Source organism: Somniosus microcephalus, chromosome 9, assembly GCF_052327205.1.
Source record: "Somniosus microcephalus isolate GS21.2 chromosome 9, FLI_Smic_1.0, whole genome shotgun sequence".
Lineage (NCBI taxonomy): Eukaryota > Metazoa > Chordata > Chondrichthyes > Squaliformes > Somniosidae > Somniosus > Somniosus microcephalus.
The window spans coordinates 53,939,453-53,960,688 of NC_140995.1; the positions used below are offsets into that span (position 1 = coordinate 53,939,453).

General features: G+C 43.2%; 1 protein-coding gene across 9 annotated transcripts in view; it reads left to right on the plus strand.

Annotated features, from left to right (window-relative positions):
* The window catches only part of fam135a (family with sequence similarity 135 member A), a 305,872-nt gene that overhangs the window by 83,779 nt on the left and 200,857 nt on the right, over positions 1 to 21,236 (plus strand). For 8 of the 9 annotated variants that reach the window (XR_015079491.1, XR_015079490.1, XM_085996568.1 and 5 more), the window contains 2 exons: positions 5,175 to 5,254; positions 17,653 to 17,792. Coding sequence is in view for 7 of the 9 variants with exons in the window: in XM_085996568.1 (XP_085852694.1) it covers positions 5,175 to 5,254; positions 17,653 to 17,792 (220 nt within the window). In the remaining 2 variants the exon portion in view is untranslated. The remainder of the gene's footprint in view (positions 1 to 5,174; positions 5,255 to 17,652; positions 17,793 to 21,236) is intronic. The other variant, XM_085996575.1, reaches the window with a different exon arrangement.

Below are 21,236 nucleotides of genomic sequence, written 5' to 3' on the forward strand. Positions count from 1 at the left end.
CCAGTGTTGGTTTAAAAACCAAGAATGTAGAACTTGTGGTAGGCTTGGACATATAGCTAGAGTATGCAGGTCAGGGAAGAAGACCAGCAACAAGAAGTCACCGCAAGGAAAATACGCAAAGGTACACAAGGTGACCGAACAGGAGTCCGATTCAGACGCTAGCAGTAATGAACTGGCTAGCTTAAGCTGTAATGAACTGGCTAGCTTAAGAGTACTCAACGCTGGTAAGGGTGCAGACCTCCAGACAATTTGGGTCACTCTTCAGATAGAAGGAGTCCAAGTAAAACTGGAATTGGACACTGGATCGGCATTGACGGTCATAAATAAGAAAGATTACGGAAAGTTATTCCAACATATTCCCCTACAGGATACGGGGATTATATTGAAAACATACACGGGGCAAAGAGTGTACCCCATCGGGAAAATAGAGGTTGCAGTGGCCCACAAGGGCGAAGACAGTCAAATAATGGACTTATATGTGATATCTGAAGGAGGTCCTCCACTACTAGGACGGGAGTGGATTAGGAAAATGAATATGGACTGGCATTTCCTACAAACAATAACGAGTGAGAACTCGGTGAAGATAGTCGGCCCAGACTCTGGAACGGATGATGGTAAGCCCAACTCAGGTGCAAAAGACAAAGTTTCAGTACAGAATTCCACTGAGCAACAACAACATAGTTTAACTGTGGATTCTGAGTCTGGCAAGTCTACTGATGTGCCCATTTCTGAGGGACACCGGGCTCGAACTCAACTCCATTTCAAACTACAACAGCAATTAGAACAAATGCTTCGCCGTTTTGAGCAAGAGTTGAATGCAACGAAAGAGTTCTTTGATATAGAGTTGGAGAATCTGGAAAGACAACAGAAGCAGCTGATGGAGAAAATGGAGCAGGAGCACACAAAACGTCTGATGTCAGAGGAGTTAACGGTCAGCCAACTCCTGCATATGCTGAAGGACAGGACTCTGAAATGGGAAAAACTTGAACATGAACTTCAATATTCAAACGAAAGGGGTTCGGAGCTCTCAAAGGTTATTGGAAGAGCTGAGGTGGCAACACAGACTGAGATGACTGCAACAGAGCAGCCCTTGGATGCCAAAAGTACGCTGACTCACGTCAACGTAGAACAACAGACCGCTGAAACAGCTGCTCCGGTAGAGGGATTGCATAGTCCGATCAATCAATCTCCAAAGGAAGTTGAAGTATTAAAATCACAAATGAGGTCACTAGTAAACGACTTGCTGAAAGCCCAGAAAAAGCTGGATGCAGAGGTACACATGAAGAAGTCTCTTCAGGAAAGATGTCTGGATTTGGAACAAGAGCTGGCTAACGTCCAGCTAGGTATGGAGGAAATAGACGACCCTCTCACTGGTCTAGCTCAGGACGACACCGAATATTACGATGTCCTGTCCTGCCCAGCTTGTAACTTCGACTCCCAAAGTGCAGAAATCATGGAGGAGCACCAAAAGTCTACGGAACATCGGGAGAAGCTGGCTCTACGACGGAAACAGGAGGAAGAGAAGGAGGAACTGCGCATGCAGCTGGCAGCTGTGGCAGCTGACAATGGAGCCCAGAGAGTCTCCAAGAAGCAGAAAAGGAAAAGTAAAAACAGAAGATGACCCATCTGAACCATTATCACCTCTACCAGATCACACACGTGGTCCCTCCGAACGGAGCCAATTCAGTTCGGAAGTTCAAACTGTTAAATCCATGGAAGGACTATTGAATGAGTCACTCTAGCAACGTGAACCGACTACACCACAGAGATTGAATCTGTGAACTGTTTTCCGCAGAGACTGAATCTGTGATCTGTTTTTGACATGAAGTTATCTATGTATCTATGTTATTCTGTTATGTAAACCTGAAGTTATATATGTATATATGTTATTACGTTATGTTAAATGGGGAGATGACTGTAAAGCTAGGAAGGGAGGAATGTTGTGTATGTAATATGTGTGCTACTTTGAACCTATGGACAGGACTGCACTACTTGTTGGGCGTAGTGATACGCAGTACCACTCCTGGCCATAGGGGTATAAATAGTACTGTGGGTACTGATCCCCCTCAGTTCCCGCCTGTGGGCATGAAGTAAAGACCTATGTGCAGTCCCTACCTCCAACCAGTAAAGGCCTGTTTGAGTTATACGTTTAAGTCTTTGTGTTAATTGTTCAATACAATACACATACTTAACAATCTCCATCACAAGGACTTGCATAATGTCACCTGTCTAATACCTTTTATGCTTTTATCACCTGCAGACTTGATTACTCCAATGCTGTAATGGCTGGCTTCCCAGCCTCCAACCCATGTAAGCTTCAGCTCTTCTAAAATTCTGCTGCCAATATTCTATCCCGCACCAAGTCCTGTTCACCATACGCCACTATCATCATTGACCTATAGCTAAAATTTGTCATCTTTGTGGTTAAATCACTCCGTGAACTCACCCCACCAACTCTCTAAGCTCCTCCAGCTCTATACTCCCCCCAGATTCTCTGCTCCCTCTAACACCAATCTCTTCTGTAACCCCACCTCCTTTTGCCCTACCATTGGCAGCCATGTCTTCCTCTGCCTAGGACCTCTGCTCTGGAATTCTAGATTGAGCTTTTTGACAACCCTCCTAAATCTTTCCTCCTTTGCCTTGCAGTTTGCTTCTCCTTACAGATCCCTGACGTGCCTTGAGATGTTTTTCTATGTTAAAGATGCAAAGTAAATGCAACTGGCTTTGTTCTGTTATTATTGATGAAAATCTTCCAAGTCTTTTGTTTCCCCATCTCCAAACAACATCTGACCCAATGGCTGTTCCATTGCTCTCAACTGGTAATTACTCTGGTGTGGGATACCCAAGATTAAAAGGCACTCTACTTTGGTAGCAGCCTTTGCATGAGATAATATTGGGTAGATCTGCAGATGTCTGTTGTGTAGCCACATGGAGTAATCTGCAACTGTTACTTTGAATTTTTGCTAAGACTCTGGTTCCAAGAATATGTTGTGTTGAACACAAGAACAGGAGTAGGCTGTTTGAACCATCTAACCTATTCTGCTATTTTGTTAATCATGGCAGCTCTTTATTTTATGAATCCTAATCTCCCCATCCTTTCTCCATATGCCTTCATACCTTTCCAAAGTAAGTATCTATGTCTCCCTTTTAAACATCTCCACTGATTCTGGATCTTTCGCCTGCTAGAGCTGTGCGTTCCATATTGTCACAGCCCCTTCTGTGAGGAAGATTCCAAATGTGCTTTTCATTGGCTTTGTGTAGCTTGGCAGGGTTATGTTTTGCTCGAGTCTAATCTTGGACCAATCGATTCTTGTGCATCTATTGCAAATTATAATTTACTCTTCTGGCATGCTTATTATCCTTTGAATTAAGGTGCACTCTCCTATTTTGCACCCTTCTTGATCTCTCTAATTTCTTCGATTTGGAGTGTGTGGGTGTGTCTTTTGCTGGAGGGCAACAAAAATTGTGCACCGGTTTCCTGAACAAAAATGTTTAAACCTGAAATCACTTGATGGGATAGAAACACACAAAAGCTTAACACATTTATCAGAAGTTCTCCTCTCTTCCAGTGGAGACACTGACCCATTTATGTTAAATAGATTGGCACCTATTCTAAAATAGCAGACAGAAAATTCAGATGAACATGTTGAGGGTATGTGCACAAGTTGTTACCCACTGTATTTGCAGGACCTTTGTTTATATTTTAAAAAATATTTCCTTTTCCCCTCAGTCAGATAAAGCAAGAGCAATTATAGCAGTTTTGATCAAATGGTACAAATCCTCGAAGGTCTGGAGCCAGCCCCTTCAACTTTAAGGTCCTCCGGACCTTATTCCCAGTAACAAAACGCACCAGCGCAATGCTGTGGGAATCCCTTAGTGTTACACCAATCTGTGAAGGAGCTGAGCCCTCCTTTGCCAGCATGTAAATTGCTCTTTTACACCATCAGATGTGAGTTTGAGCCTTATGGCCACACAGCGTCTGTAAGGAAGCGCGGATTGCGACAATCCCTTGCCAGGAGCGTGCATGCGACTGCTGTGGCTGTCCGCAAACATTTAGAGAGGAACAGTAAGGATAAGGATGCCAAGTTCTGTTTGATTCTTATTGAGACCAGAATCTACAGGCTGGATCATTATTACAAGTCCAAGAGGGTACTTCCACCCAACTGGAAGTATGAATCTGAAAATGACATGTTTACTTCTTGTTAAAATGAGGGTGGCTGACTGGTATTACATAATACAGGAAGGAAAGTCACATGTTTCCTATTTGAAATAGCCTAAGGGAATATTTGAGGGTACAGCATCACAATGGCCTTGTGCATAAGTGTTTCTGTGATGTATATATTTATTTTTATATATGCGTATGGAAATGGAAATATATATATGTGTGTGTATGAACAATGGTTGAGAAGCCATTTCCACTACCCTTTGTGAGGAAAAAGTGCTTCCTGACATCACCCCTGAAAGGCCTAGGTCTAATTTTAAGGTTATTCCCCCTTATTCTGGACTCCACCACCAGAGGAAATAGTTTCTCTATCTATCCTATCGAATCCTTTAATCATCTTAAACAACTCGATCAGATTACCGTTTAATCTTCTATATTCAAGGGAAAACTAGCCAAGGTTTTGAAACCTGTCCCTTGTAATTTAACCCTTTAATCAGTGGCATTTAAAAAAAGAAAAGTACATGAGGGAGAAAGGAATAGAAGGATCTGCTGATAGGGTTTGATGAACTCGGGTGGGAGGGAGGAGGCTCATGTGGAACATAAACACTGGCACAAATCTGTTGGGCCAAATGGCCTGTTTCTGTGCTGTAAATTCTTTGTCTCTTTGACCAAGCTTGTTACCTGTCCTAATATTATATTCTTGGTTGGGTGTCAGGTTTTGTTTGTCTGATATTTTACTACATTAAAGGCACTATATAAATGCAAGTTGTTGTTGTATGTACTCCAGAATAAAGGTACTGTAGGGCCTTCAGTTGGAGTACTTTTTTTAAAGGAACTGATTGTTGAGATGACTGGTATATAGATTTTCAAAATGTAAGTGATGACTGAAGCATTTAAGGTTGTAATCTATATTTAACCTGGTTTAATCATTCTACAATTACAGAATTATTTCTAATTGCAGTATATGTACTATTACCTTTATCATAACGTATCCATACATTTTCATTTGCAGATTTTACCAGATCCGTGCAACTATGAAGCTGCCTCCCAGAGTTCCACACAAGTTGGAGGCCAGTCTACTGAATCCAGCAGGTAGGAGGAATGGAAGGAGTTTTAATGTTTAGGAACTGGAGTTGAACTGTGTGACTTGCGAAGGCTTTTTATATTAAAAAAAAAAAAAAAATTATTCACTGATGGGATGTGGGCGTCGCTGGCTGGCTAGGCCTGCATTTAGTGCCCATCCCTAATTGCCCTTGAGAAGATGGTGGTGAGCCGCCTTCTTGAACCGCTGCAGTCCATATGGTGTAGGTACACCCACAATGCTGTTAAGAAGGGAGTTCCAGGATTTTGGCCCAGCGACAGTGAAGGAACGGCGATACAGGTCCAAGTCAGGATGGTGTGTGGCTTGGAGGGGAACTTGTAGGTGGTGATGTTCCCATGCGTCTGCTGCCCTTGTCCTTCTAAGTGGTAGAGGTCGTGGGTTTGGAAGGTGCTGTTGAAGGAGCTTTGGTGAGTTGCTGCAGTGCATCTTGTAGATGGTACACACTGCAGCCACAGTGCGCCGGTGGTGGAGGGAGTGAATGTTGAAGGTGGATGGAGTGCCAATCAAGCGGGCTGCTTTATCCTGAATGGTGTCGAGCTTCTTGAATGTTGTTGGAGCGGCACTCATCCAGGCAAGTGGAGAGTATTCCATCACACTCCTGACTTGTGCTTTGTAGATGGTGGAAAGGCTTTAGGGAGTCAGGAGGTGAGACACTCGCCGCAGAATTCCCAGTCTCTGGCCTGCTCTTGCAGCCACGGTATTTATATGGCTGGTCTAGTTCAGTTTCTGATCAATGGTAACCCCCAGGGTGTTGATAGTGGGGGATTCAGCGATGGTAATGCCATTGAATGTCATGGGGAGATGGTTAGAGTCTCGCTTGTTGGAGCTGGTCATTGCCTGGCACTTGTGTGGTGCGAATGTTACTTGCCACTTGTCAGCCCAAGTCTGAATGTTGTCCAGGTCTTGCTGCATATGGACACGGACTGCGTCAGTATCTGACGAGTCTCGAATGGTGCTGAACAGTGTGCAATCATCAGCGAACATCCCCACTTCTGACCTTATGATGGAGGGTAGGTCATTGATGAAACAGCTGAAGATGGTTGGGCCTAGGACACTGCCCTGAGGAACTCCTGCAGTGATGTCATGTGATTGAGATGAATGACCTCCAACAACCACAGCCAACTTCCTTTGTGCTAGGTATGATTCCAACCAATGGAGAGTTTTCCCCTTGATTCCCATTGACTTCAGTTTTGCTAGGGCTCCTTGATGCCACACTCGATCAAATGCTGCCTTGATGTCAAGGGCAGTCACTCTCACCTCACCTCTTGAGTTCAGCTCTTTTGTCCATGCTTGGACCAAGGCTGTAATGAGGTCAGGAGCTGGGTGGCCCTGGTGGAACCCAAACTGGGCGTCAGTTAGCAGGTTATTGCTGAGTAAGTGCCGCTTGATAGCACTGTCGATGACACCTTCCATCACTGCTGATGATTGCGAGTAGACTGATGGGACGGTAATTGGCCGGGTCGGATTTGTCCTGCTTTTTGTAGACGGGACATACTTGGGCAGTTTTCCACATTGCCGGGTAGATGCCAGTGTTGTAGCTGCACTGCAACAGCTTGGCTAGGGGCGCAGCTAGTTCTGGAGCACAAGTCTTCAGTACTATTGCCGGAATGTTGTCAGGGCCCATAGCCTTTGCAGTATCCAGTGTCTTCAGCCGTTTCTTGACATCACGTGGAGTGAATTAAATGGGCCGAAGACTGGCATCTGTGATGCTGGGGACCTCAGGAGGAGGCCGAGATGGAGCACCCACTCGGCACTTCTGGCTGAAGATAGTTGCAAATGCTTCAGCTTTGTCTTTTGCACTCACATGCTGGGCTCCACCATCATTGAGGATGGGGATATTTTTGGAGCCTCCTCCTCCTGTTAACTGTTTAATTGTCCACCACCACTCATGACTGGATGTGGCAGGACTGCAGAGCTTTGATTTGATCCGATGGTTGTGAGATTGCTTAGCTCTGTCTATCACGTGTTGCTTCCGTTGTTTGGCATGCAAGTAGTCCTGTGTTGTAGCCTTTTGTCCAAGAATATCCAAACTAAATATTATGTCCTTTTCATTTTTAAAGCCTAGCGGTTACATTTTTGCCATATTAATTTTAAGTTAACTACTTTTTAAGCTACTTCAGAACGATGCAGATAAAAAGCAGTGCAGTGGGTGAGATTGTAAGTTTTTTATAGCGGTTGTTGGGGATGGAGGTGTGCTAAGTGCCTAGTGACATCCATCCTTCAGCTGTGGGATCTTTATATCTACCCATTATTAGATAATTGGCTTTTTCAAGCTCTTGTGACAAACTCCTGAGTGCCTAGAGAAGCTTGGGTAGGGCGGGCAAGTGTTCCTCCTGAATAGAGAGAAATCCTAGCTAGAATCAATATGTAAAACATGGATACTTAATTATGGACACTCGATACCACTGGAATGCTTCAAAGTTATAGAGTTTGAATGCCGCTCTCTCTTTTGCTCTCGCTCTCCCTCCCTCCACCGTCCCCAAATAGCAGGAGTTGGGCAAGGTGCAGCTTGCAGAACGTGGGCTAATGATGCCAGATATCACTGGTCTTGGACATATGGGGCCAGAAATTGCTGGGAAGTCTCATCATTAAAATGGCTTAGTAACGCTTGCACGCCATTATTAATTCGTAAAATATGCAGCAATTTAAGGAGCAAAAGAGATGCACCATCAGTTCCGATCCTCTGCAAATTGCTGAATAATTTGCGTCGCTCCGCTGTTGGCCTCGTCAAATCCGATAAAAGTTTATTCTCTCCGTGAGGCTCCCATTGAACTTGATGGCAATCGTGAAAGTCCTGAATTTATGACATTATTACGAATTATTCCTGCTGCAGCCATTTAGGGCTAGTAATTAATGCCTTGGAGGACCCTGGTAATGACGTGATATATGGTCCTGACATGACACTCAACCTTGGAGCCCCATAAAGGGACCAATAAAGCTGTGGAGTCTCACTCCAGTAGATAGTGAATTGTTCTTGGCGGTTTTTTAATACTTTTTATATGTCTTGGCAGTCTTTTTGCGCCAGTCTTGCCATCCACACTCCTCTTAGTGTCAGAAGGCAACAATTTTCAGGATGCAAAGCTGGTTCAGCACTCGGAAATTAATACCAGATTTATTTCAGAAAATAACATTTTGGGTTACAGTATATGAGTAATTTGAGACGTGACTGGTAAGTGTAGCATGCTTGAGTGTAAAAAGGTGACTTTGGACTTACAGTCCCTGAAGCTCTCCATCGCTGGGGTTTTCCTCATGTCATTTAAAGATCTGTTGTAGACTGATAGAGATTGATTGCCATGATTAGTCAACAACTCCAATATCATTGTATCATGTGACTACTAGGATGGTAGAAGGCAAGCTAGATGGACCTTGCTCTTTTATTTGTCCAGAAATTCCTGCATTCCTATGAAAGCAGTGCAATGGCATACCCATTGGGTGTTCCACTGTTCCTGATCATGATAGATGGAGCCACTGGTTCCAAACTTCATGGGTCAAGAATGTTTGTATATTCCGCACACCTACCCTGCCATTCACTCAGTTGGCAGCCTTGTTGCGCACACTAAAGAAAGCACTAACAAAAGTAGCAAGAAGAGTTCACCTGAAAAAGTTTGTGGATGCTGTTTCATGGAGAGCAGATATGCACCATAAAGAAAAGCTGGTGTAAGGTAAAGAATGTTCATTTGTTGGCGTCTGAAGAACGGTGAACAAAGTTCACAACTGGTGTTCACTCTGGAGGTCAGAGGGTCTAGGTTCAGCCAAGGGGACAATGACTACATGATTTGGGCTGGAGATTAGGGGGCAGGGGAGTGGCGGTGGGGTTCCGAGCTAGCCTTGAGGTCGGAGTTGGAAGTCTGGAGTCAGCCAGGCAGAAGGGCTGAGGAGGAGCTGTTGCGTCAATAGAGAGCAGCAACTTTAGGAGTATTTGAGCAAAGATTATTTCCTTACTGGCTGGGCACTTTTCATTTCTACAAGATGGGGAGCTCTTTGAAGCCAGCTCCCAAAGCTGAGCACTGGAACATTATGAAATAAAAGAAAGTGTAAATGCTGAAAATCTGAAACAAAAGCAATACACTGTAGGTCCTTCAGAATCTGTAAAGTGAAGAGACAGGTTCAAGTTTCAGAGGTGGCATTATGAGAATTCAAATGGAGGGGAACATAATATAATGGTTTATGGCAAAGACTGCAGGTAGAAGATTTGCAGTAGAATTGAGATCAACCAGTGGATGGTAGACAGAAACTTGGCAGTGTTGTTTTAGAACATAAGAAATAGGAGCAGGAGTAGGCCATTCGGCCCCTTGAGCCTGCTCCGCCATTCAATAAGATCATGGCTGATCTGGTCTTGGCCTTAACTCCACTTTCCTGTCTGCTCCCCATAACCCCTGACTCCCTTATCGTTCAAAAATCTGTCTATATTCACCTTTAAATATATTCAATGACCCAGCCTCTACAGCTCCCTGGGGTAGAGAATTCCAAAGATTCACTACCCTCTGAGAGAAGAAAGTCCTCCTCCTCTCCATTTTAAATGGGCGACCCCTTATTCTGAAACTATGCCCCCAGTTCTAGATTCCCCCACGAGGGGAAGCATCATTTTTTGTTCTTCCTCCTCTGACTCTCACCCTTGACAAAGCAGGCTGCTGATAGGCTGAGTACTGAACTGCAGAGATGCCAAACAGACGGGCGAGGTGGCGAGTGGAGAAACCACATGCTTTAAGAGCCATTTTTAGAGGAACTTGCTGTAGGTTCCTGAGCAGTCAGATGAGAGTGGAGTTGGTTGTTGGGCAGAAAACTGTTGAGATCCGAGTGTTGACCAGTCTGTGCAGATCCATGCCGGCAGGACACATGTGAAGGGCCTAATATGATGCTGCATTCTTTGGAGCCCGTGTTTAACTGCTTAACTCTTGAGAGGGCCAACTGAGTTATGTAGTGCATTCTTCCTTCAATTGCGGGTACCTTACCTTCATGGAAAACATCTGTCTTTAAAAACGCATTGTGTTAGCACCCCCATGGGTACTTGGGTAAATCACTGTGTAGTGGGCATTAAGCTCCACAGAGCAGGAAGGTTCCAGATTCAACCTTTGATCCGTAATGATCTCAAGTGAGGCTTGATTAATTCTTCAAAATGTTATCCAAGTTTTCTTTGCCTTGGGAAATCACAGTGCTGATGTTTTCCTACCATTAACTGCATGATTCCTCTGTGGAGATGAAACATTTTGTTTGTTATACCATGGCATTCTGTTAACGTAGATGAAAACAAATATATCTGTTAATCTAGGTAGTAATTTGCAGGAATGATGGTACATTAATTGCTTGCAAGTAATGTTTGGATAGCAGTATAATCTTTTTGTATTCAAAAGAGTTTATTAATGCCTGAGTGAGGAAAGGGTAAATAAATATGGCTTTAGGGCAGTAAAATAATTTTAAAATATCCAACTGGGCCTTGAAATTGGAACTGGGCGGGCTAAATGTCTTGTTAACAAACTTATTTTAATTTGGTTATGATCCATCGGGAAGCTACGTCTGACTACTTGTAATCTTTGTTGTTTACTAAAGTATTGCTGATCTTTTTAAGGCTGATTGGGTTCTTGAACTGTGGAAAATATGTACAAAAGATCTGTCCTAGGAAAGTTGCAAGTGGGTGTCCTGACTGCACTGCTACAGACAAAACATTGGATACAACAGTTGAAGGTCCATCTACAGGAAACTTTGTGATATCTGGCACCGATGGGACCGAGCTGTTGCCGTCCCATCAAAACTGCCGGACAAACCAGCGCTAATGTTAAAACATACGGAAGCTTTTGAGCTCCGTATCTAGCAACAAACCCTGTTGCTTAGCAACAGCTTCTAAACAGTCGGCCGTAGCTTGCAAACGTCTCTGTAGCTAAGCAACAGCTTTAGCTAGACCTTGCAGAGCCTGACTAGTGGGAAAAAAAGCAACGAAAAGAAAAAAAACTTACTGAACCGACTCCTGAATTTTGCCGGTGGCTCGAGCATTCCGGACAGTTAACCTCCGGATAAACTAAAGTTTCCTGTAGGTGTTCTGGCACAGATGTAGGTGATTTGCGATCCTCCTAAATGCATTAGGAGATGGGTATTTGATAAAATGAGCCACTGGAAGAGCCAGATCGCTGTAGAAGTAATTGGAGACTAAATCTTTCAGTTTGGACGGAAATAACTCTAACCCACATCTGACCAACTTTTAAAGCATATTGGGCTCCCTGCAATCTTCACTATAGCAAACGAGTTCATTCAGAACTCTGCTGCCCACATCCTAACTCACACCAAGTCATGTCACCCATCACCCCTGTGCTCGCTGACCTGCATTGGCTCCCAGTCCAGCAACACCTTAAATTTAAAATTCTCATCCTTGTTTTCAAATCCCTCCATGGCCTTGCCCTTCCGTATCTCAATAACCTCCACCAGCCCTACAACCCTCCAAGAACTCTGTGTTCCTCCAATTCTGGCCTCTTGTGCATCCCGATTTCCTTTGTGCCACCATTGGCAGCCATGCCTTCAGCTGTCTATGCCCTAAGCTCTGGAATTCCCTCCCGCCACCTCTCTACCCCTCCTCCTTTTAAAATGCTCCTTAAAACGTACCTCTGGCCAAGCTGTTGGTCACCTGTCCTAATATCATCTTATGTGAGTCGGTGTCAGATTTTGTCTAAACGCTCCTGTGTAGTGCCTTGGGATGTTTTACTGTTAAAGGCGCTATATAAATGCAAGTTGCTGTTGTAGTGCATTGGGTTGAATTACACCTTTAGTGCTTGGTGACAGCACTACCTACAGTCAATCACGCAGGTATTGTAAAATCTTGTCAATGTAAAGCGGTAAAGTACTGGGATGCATTTCAAGGGTATTAAAATCAAATATTTTAATCCTTGTCGATTATTGGTGAGGCTACTATATATTGGCCCAGAAATTGGTGTCGGGGGCTTCCCGCGGGTGCAAGCCCCCGACCTGCACTTACATAGCGCGCCGACAGTTGAAGCCTGGCCCTGCGTGGATTTCCTGTCAGTGGCCCAGTTCAGCTCCCGGCGCGCTGTGCTTGCGTGATCCAGCGGCGTAGTTAGTTCGATGAGCCGGCTGGGATCACGTGCGCACTGGGCAACCAATCGGAGGTTGCAAAAGTTCATTCATGAGTTTGATAGTAAGAACTGTCAAACTCATGAAAACTCCGGGCGCCCAAAACAGTACTTAAACTTCAAATAAAAGTTTTTAAAAATCCCACTAATTAAATGAACTATTAATAACTGTAAAAAACTAATTTAAACAATTATTCAAATTTTTGAAAAAAAATAATTTTTTAACAAATCGAGTCTAAAAATACACTTACCTTACTGTAAAGTCTTTAAAAATAATAAACCTGTGGGGAAAAAAATTCTAACTTTAATTAATAGACCACTTACCTTTTAAAACTAAGTACTTATGTCTGCTTTTTTCTCGCGTAAAAACGAGGCCTTATCGCACGGGCAACCCTGTATATAAAAAAAAAAAGAATTTCAGCGCGCACGTGTTCGACCTCTGAACCCCTTGGTTCAGAGGAAAGGAAATGCCGGTTTTCCGCGCATGCGCTGTGCATGCTGAAAACCGGCACTTCCATCGGGCCCACGCGTGAGTACACGGTGCTTACTCGCGCGTTGGGACCCGAATTACTGGGCCATTATGTCCAACTCACAGAACACTTCATCTATTGGTGAAAGTTTGCAGAGTGCCGAAGGATGATTGTGACATGAAGCTCAATGTTATGCAGAGAGACTTTTTTTTATTTGTTCATGGGATGTGGGCGTCACTGGCAAGGCCAGCATTTATTACCCATCCTTGGTTGCCCTTGAGAAGTTGATGATGAGCCGCCGCCTTGAACCGCTGCAGTCCATGTGGCGAAGGTACTCCCACAGTGATGTTAAGGAGGGAGTTCCAGGATTTTGACCCAGTGACGATGAAGGAACGGCAATATACTTCCACGTCAGGATGGTGTGTGATTTGGAGGGGAACTTGGAGGTGGTGGTGTTCCCATGCACCTGCTGCCCTTGTCCTTCTAGGTGGTAGAGGTCGTGGGTTTGGGAGGCGCTGCCAAAGTAGTTTTGGCGAGTTGCTGCAGTGCACCTTGTAGATGGTACACCCTGCAGCAACGGTTCGATGACGGTGGTGGAGGGAGTGAATGTTTAAGGTGGTGGATGAGGTGCCAATCAAGCGGGCTACTTTGTCCTGGTTGGTGTCGAGCTTCTTGTGTTGTTAGAGTTGCACTTATCCAGACAAGTGGAGAGTATTCTATCACACTCCTTACTTGTGCCTTGTAGATGGTGGAAAGGCTTTGGGGAGTCAGGAGGTGAGACACTCTCCACAGAATACCCAGCCTCTGACCTGCTCTTGTTGCCACAGTATTAATGTGGCTGGTCCAGTTAAGTTTCTGGTCAATGGTGACCCCCCAGGATGTTGATGGGGGATTTGGTGATGGTAATGCTGTTGAATGTCAAGGGGCGGTGGTTAGACGCTTTTTGGAGATAGTCATTGCCTGGCACTTGTGTGGTGCGAATGTTACCTGCCACTTAGCAGCCTAAGCCTGAATATCGTCCAGGTCTTGCTACATGCGGGCATGAACTGCTTCATTATCTGAGGAGTTGCAAATGGCACTGAACACTGTGCAGTCATCAGTGAACATCCCCACTTCTGACCACCTGATGGAGGGAAGGTCATTGATGAAGCAGCTGAAGATGGTTGGGCCATGGACACTGCTCTGAGGAACTCCTGCAGCGATGTCCTGGGGTTGTGATGATTGACCTCCAACCACCACAACCATCTTCCTTTATGCTAGGTATGACTCCAGCCAGTGGAGAGTTTTTCCCCCGATTCCCATTTACTTCAGGATATTTTCTTTCTTGGTGGGGGAAATAACGAAGAGAGGAACTTTGTAGAATCTGAAGGAAACTGATTTTTCTTTTAAAGAGTCAATGATGGTGCAAGTTGTGGTAGGCACAGGCTTGATGTTCTAAATGCTCTTTTACTTTTGGTTCTGTACTTTGTTCTTCACATCAGCTACTCTTACACGTTCTGGGTCAACTGCCAATTTCTATTGCTATTGCCGTATTTGTTCACTTTGTTCTAGTGTAACCTGCATGTAGGTTTTAATTACATTACATATTTATTTCCTTAAAATAGTTCAACAGACTTGGTTTTCAATTCACATTTATTGAAATAAGTTTTTGTCTTTGAAGCACCAGCAAAAATTGTAAAGGAAATTCAGAAACTGCCTTTGAATAAACTATCTGTATTGAAATCTGTTGTCATTTTAAAAAATAAAATAACATTCCTCCCTCATGGAGAAATGTTTTTATTTTAATCATCTTCTCTGTTGGGTTAGTAGAAAACTGCATTGTGTGCTGTGGTACTAAGCCATATCGACAGAATTTCACGAGCTTCAGTTCTCTGGCAGTGCTGTTAGCTGATTTGAGCTGAGGCTGCGATTGGCTTCAGTGCCTTTGGTCGGGTAGGAGAAAAATCATCCATTATTCCTGCTCCACCGGCCTGGAGATGCATTTCTGTAGATGCTAGATGATGGTTGATGCCCTTGTTGGTTGAATGGCTAATTGGCAAGCACAGTTTCTCTCGCAAATGAAAAATAGCTATTTGGATGAGATACTGGAGGGCTGTCAGCACCCATGAACCATTACCTCAGCAATCAAAGAAAGGAGGGGAGAAGATTGGCTGCATTTCAAATGAAAATCTGATATTAAATTAGTTAGCCATGTATCTTGACCAAAATACTCAACGTGACACTAAGAAAATGTCTGCGCTTCTAAAATGGGCAGATATGTACAATGAGGTATTTTAGTACAGGGCAATAGAGAAATGTAAGCCTACAATAAAGTAAACTCAACTTGAATGAATTTTCTGTTAAATTGAAAATAAAAATAATTGTGTCTACATTCATTTTTATTAACTGACTCCTATGTCTCTTTCAGAGAATGCGTTACTTTACAGAAAATATATTTTGCCATGTTTACAAACGAAATTACACAATCCCTCTCGTGTGTAATGTTCAGTGGATCATTTTTATGCTCACCCAAAATATAGCAGCTTGCAAGTAATAATTTGTACTTTAAATTGTGATTTTTTTTAAAGCCTAGAAGAAATTATTCAGCAATTTTCTTTGTTGAATTAGATTTTGTAGCAAATCAGTGATTAAACAACCGGAATAGCCAGTTAGTAAATTAAAAAAAAAAAAAGTAAAACCATGATTTATTTTTAAAACTAGATAATGTGTAGCATTTAATGTACAAAGCTGCAGTTAATCTGTATTCTGCCATGTCCTCTACGGGCATGATGCCTGGTATCATAGCTGAGACTGGGAACATAATGTGAGAAAACATGGGTGCAAATTTACATCTTCCCACTCCATAGCAGAACAAGTTGGTGCTTCAGCAAGCTGTCTATTAATTGACTGAGCCATTCTTCTTTGCCTATCAGCTTGTGTTTTCAGAAGATATTTTGAATAAGATTTTAGTTCAAAGTACAGTACCGTGATGTGTAGTTTGTGATACCAGCTTCATTGATTTGCAGTTCTTGGAGGTGGCATCATAATTGAGGGCATCAATTTACTTCACATTTCAAATGAAAGGGCAGCTGATTTTTTAATTACTGTTTTAGTTACTGAACGTGTTGTAATCAGAGTACGCAGTGAGGAGCTATAATTAATATCCTATTTTTGTGCTAAACGTAACAGTCACATGCAATGATCAGGCCAAGTATTGTGGGAGAATGATTGTATCCCATAGCCTCAGCTTGGGTATCTGATTCTTACCAGTTGTATGAAAGGACACCTTTTTGAAGGTTTGAGTGAGTTTATCCAGAATGCAACTCGGCCATGCAGACCAGGAAGATCCCAAATTGAATTTCTGTATTAGCTAATCTTACCTGAGGGAGTGGTAAGAGCATTACAATTGCCCTCATCTCCGATTAGAGAAAAATCAGCCAGGGTTTCTACTTGTAATCAAAGACATGATCAGGCTCACCTATGATTTGAATAGTTTACACTTGCTCTCAGGAGGTATTGGAGGGGGGGCTGGTGCCTGTGGAGTTGATCTCTTCAGAGTGAGTGGAAGGAAAAATATTGCATAAACTCAGTATTCTGAGCTATTCGAGTGCCTGAGTTTGCCCTATTGTTCCAAACTGGTATTTCCCCCACCCCAAAGTTTTATATTTAGAAGGCAATTTCGTTTTTTACAGAATAAATAACGTGAAGTATTCGTATTCAGATCTGCAAATAGCTAGGTGTGGTCAAGTGATGGTTAAGTTCCTTGAGGATTGGTGCAGTCTGCATATGATTATTGCTTCGATGCAGGAGGGAATAAATAATGGCTGTAGTGATCGGTTCAATCCATGTAAATAATTCAAAACTATATTAATTGTTCTGATATTTATGAAGTAGGTTGATATTCAGTAGAGTATGGTTAAGCATTACTGTTGTCTTATTTTGCATGCCATAAGTTTAAAACTTGGACTTCACATTTGTATTCTCTCAAGTCTGGTTGAATTTAGCTGATTTCTCAGCCCAAGCTTTCAGGCACTTCATGTATTTTTGATTACGTATTGCAAAATGCATTTGTACAAATATTTAAACTATCAGATGTTAAACCAAGCTTCCATTTACAGGAAACTTTCTGGTATCCGGCACGGATGGGACCGACGTGTTGCCGGTTCATCAACAATTCCGGATAACTGAACGTTATAGTAAAAGATACGGAGCTCAGAGCTCCGTATAAAGCAACAAACCCTGTTGCTTCTTCAAAACAATCGGCACAAGTTGCAAGCGTCTCTGTAGCTTAGCAACAGCTTCAGCTACGCCCTTGCACAGCAACAAATGGAGTAAAAAAAGTAACTAAAAGTAAAAAAAGTTACCTGAACCGACTCCTGAATTTTGCCGGTGGATAGAGCGTTCCGGTTATTTAGGGGCTGGTTAATCGAAAGTTTCCTGTACTTGTTCCTGGTGATTGAAATGGATATTAAAGATTCCATGGCACTATTCAAAGTAGAGCAGGGTGTTTTTCTGATGTCCTGGCCATCATTCTTACCTCAAGTGACTCACCCAAAAGAAAAACAAATTGTCTGGTCATCTTCATGACCATTAAGGGACATTGCTACGTCCAAAATGGCTGTTATGTTTATTTATGTTAAAAGCAATTGCACTTCAAAGGTAATTCATTGCATGTGAAGCACTGAGATGTTTCCGTGATTGTGATAAGTTTTCTTTAACTTTTAATACACTGTATTTTTTTTAAAACATCAGAACCAACTTAGAATTCTTGTTTAGGACATAATAAATACCAATGTTTCCTTATTGTCACACTAAGTATTAAAAAGTACATCAACCAGTAAATTTTACATTTTCCTTTTCTAGGTTCTGAACTTGCCTTTCCCCCTGCTGTCCACGATTGTACCATCTGCAGTAAAACCTTTCAGATTCTTTATAAAAATGAAGAGATTATTGTTAATGATGTGTTACTCCTCAAAGTTAAAATGTTGCTTGATAGCAAGAAGGTAAAATTTAATTTCTGATACTACATGAATATTTTTGATAACGTGTTAAATTTCATCAGTTTCATTAATATTGGAGCAAGTAGAAGTATTGTAAGCTTGATTCCTGATGTTGTCCAACAACGACAACAGCAGCAACTTGCATTTATATAGTGCCTTTAATGTAGAAAGTCGTCCCAAGGTGCATCACAGAAGCCAAAGCTGATGATGACTAAAACCTTGGTCATAGAGGTGGGTTTTAAGGAAGGTGTTAAAGTAAAGCGGTTTAGGGAGGGCACTCCAGAGCATAGGGCCGAGATGGCTAAGATTCTAGTCAAAAAGGGGGAGAGAGATAAACCTGGTAACTGCAGACCAATCAGTTTAACGTCAGTGGTGGGAAAACTACTAGAGACCATTGTCAAGGATAGAATTAATTTTCACTTGGAGAAACATGGGTTAATAAGGGACAGTCAGCATGGATTTGTTGAAGGCAAATCGTGCCTGACTCTCCTGATTGAGTTCTTTGATGAAGAAACAGATAGGGTTGATGAAGATGTATATGTAGACTTTCAAAAGGCATTTGATAAAGTACCACATAACTGACTTATTTGGAAAATAGAAGCGCATGGGATTAAAGGGATTATGGTAACTTGGGTATGTAATTGGCTAAGGGATAGGAAGCAGAGAGTAATGGTGAATGGATGTGTTTCTGACTGGAGAGAAATATGCAGTGGGGTGCCCCAAGGATCAGTATTGGGACCATTACTTTTCTTGTATATAAATGACCTGTACTTAGGTATAAGGAGTACAATTTCAAAGTTTGCAGATGATACAAAACTTGGCAATGTAGTAAATAGTGAGGAGGAACGTAGCAAACTGGTGAAATGGGAAAAAAACAGGGCAGATGCCATTTAATGCGGCTAAGTGTGAAGTGATGCACTTTGAGAGGAGCAACATGGAGAGGCAGTATAATCTAAATGGTACTATTTTGATGAGGGTGCAAGAGCAGCAGAACGTGGGGGTGCATACTCAAATCTTTGAAGGTGGCAGGGCAAGTTGATAAGGCAGTTAAGAACGTGAATGGGATTCTTGGCTTTGTAAATAGGTGCATTGAATACAAAAGCAAGGAGGTCCTGCTAAACCTTTAAAAATCACTGGTTAGGCCTCAGCTGGAGTATTATGTCCAATTCTGGGCACCACACGAGAAAGGATGTCAAAGCCTTGGAGAGGATGCAGAGGAGATTTACTAGAATGGTACCAGAGATGAGGGGTTTCAGTTATCTGGAGAAGCTGTTCTCCTTAGAACAGCGAAGGTTAAGGGGAGATTTAATAGAGGTGTTAAAAATGATGAGGGGTTTTAATAGATTAGATAGGGAGAAACTGTTTCCACTGGCAGGAGGGTCGATAACCTGAGGACACGGATTTAAAATAATTGGCAAAAGAACTAGAGGGGAAATGAGGGGAAACTTTTTACACAGGGTCGTTAATATCTGGAACGCAATACCTGAAAGGGTGGAGGAAGCAGATTCCATAGGGACTTCAAAAAGACAATTGGACATGTACTTGAAGAGGACTAATTTGCAGGGCTATGGGGAAAAAGTTGGGGGGTGAGACTAAATTGGACAGCTGTTTCAAAGAGCCGGTACATGCATAATGGGCCGAATGTAGATTCTGATAGATTGCTTGCTTGACAACCAAACAGCATAGAGGCGGTAGAGGGATCGAGAGCGGTAGCGGAGAGGTAGGGCTGAGTGTAGACAGCGTACATGTAGAACCAGACCCATTGTGGACGCTGTTGCCAAGGATTAGCTTGCAGATGAGGAAGAGGTGGGGGGCAAGGATTATTTACAATATATATTAATGATCTAGACAAGGGCGCTAGATGTAATATCTCTAAATTTGCAGATGACACAAAGCTGGGTGGGCATGTGTGCTGTGAGGAGGATGCCGAGAAACTACAGGATGATTTGGACAGGTTGGGTGATTGGGCAGAAGCATGGCAGATGCAATATAACGTGGATAAATGTGAGGTTATCCACTTTGGTGTCAAAAACAGGAAGGCAGATTATTATCTGAATGGCAATAGATTGGGAGAAGGGGAAGTGCAACGAGACCTGGGTGTCCTTGTGCAACCGTCGCTGAAGGTAAGCATGCAGGAGCAGCAGGCGGTTAAGAAGGCAAATGGTATGTTGGCCTTCATAGCGAGAGGGTTTGAGTACAGGAACAAGGATGTCTTGCTGCAGTTGTACAGGGCCTTGGTGAGACCGCACCTTGAGTATTGTGTGCAGTTTTGGTCGCCTTATCTGAGGAAGGATATTCTTGCCATGGAAGGAGTTCAGCAAAGATTCACCAGGCTGATACCTGGGATGGCAGGAATGACGTATGAGGAGAGATTGGGTTGATTGGGCTTGCACTCGCTGGAGTTTAGAAGAATGAGGGGGGATCTCATTGAAACTTATAAAATTCTGGCAGGACTGGACAGACTAGATGCAGGGAGGATGTTCCTGATGGTCGGGGAATCCAGAACCAGGGGTCACCGTCTAAGGATAAGGGGTAGGCCTTTTAGGACAGAAATGAGGAGGAATTTCTTCACCCAGAGAGTGGTGAACCTGTGGAATTCTCTACCACAGAAGGCAGTAAAGGCCAATTCATTAAATATATTCAAGAAGGAGTTCGATATATTTCTTGAGGCTAAAGGGACAAGGGGTATGGGGAGAAAGCAGGGACCGGGTACTGAACTTGGATGATCAGCCATGATCGCGTTGAGTGGCGGAGCAGGCTCGAGGGGCCGAATGGCCTACTCCTGCTCCTATCTTCTATGTTTCTATGTAATGCTTGAGAGCTCCAGTGGTAACGGTCTAGAATGGGAAGAGAAGCGATTATTACAGATGCTCTAGCAATTCCACTCATGTGAACAACAAAGGAGAGGCATTGGTGTGGCTGACCATGTCGTAAGAACATAAGAAATAGGAGCAGGAGTAGGCCAATCGGCCCCTCGAGCCTGCTCCGCCATTCAATAAGATCATGGCTGATCTGATCCTAACCGCCAATCCACTATCACAGAACCATCTCCTGAATCTAACAGAATTAGACACACGAAATAGGAGCAGGATCAGGCTACCTGGGCCCGCTCCGCTACCCACAGGGCCATGACCGATCCGAACCTAGACTCATGTCCAAATTCCTGCCCGCTCCCCGTAACCCTCAATTCCCTTTACTTCTAGGAAACTGTCTATTTCTGTTTTAAATTTATGTAATGATGTAGCTTCTACAGCTTTTTGGGGCAGCATATTCCATGGACCTACCACCCTCTGAGTGAAGTAGTTCCTCCTCATCTCAGTTTTGAAAGAGCAGCCCCTTATTCTAAGACTATGCCCCCTAGTTCTAGTTTCACCCATCATCGGGAACATCTTCCCCGCATCCACCCGATCCAACCCCTTCACAATCTTATGTGTTTCAATAAGATCG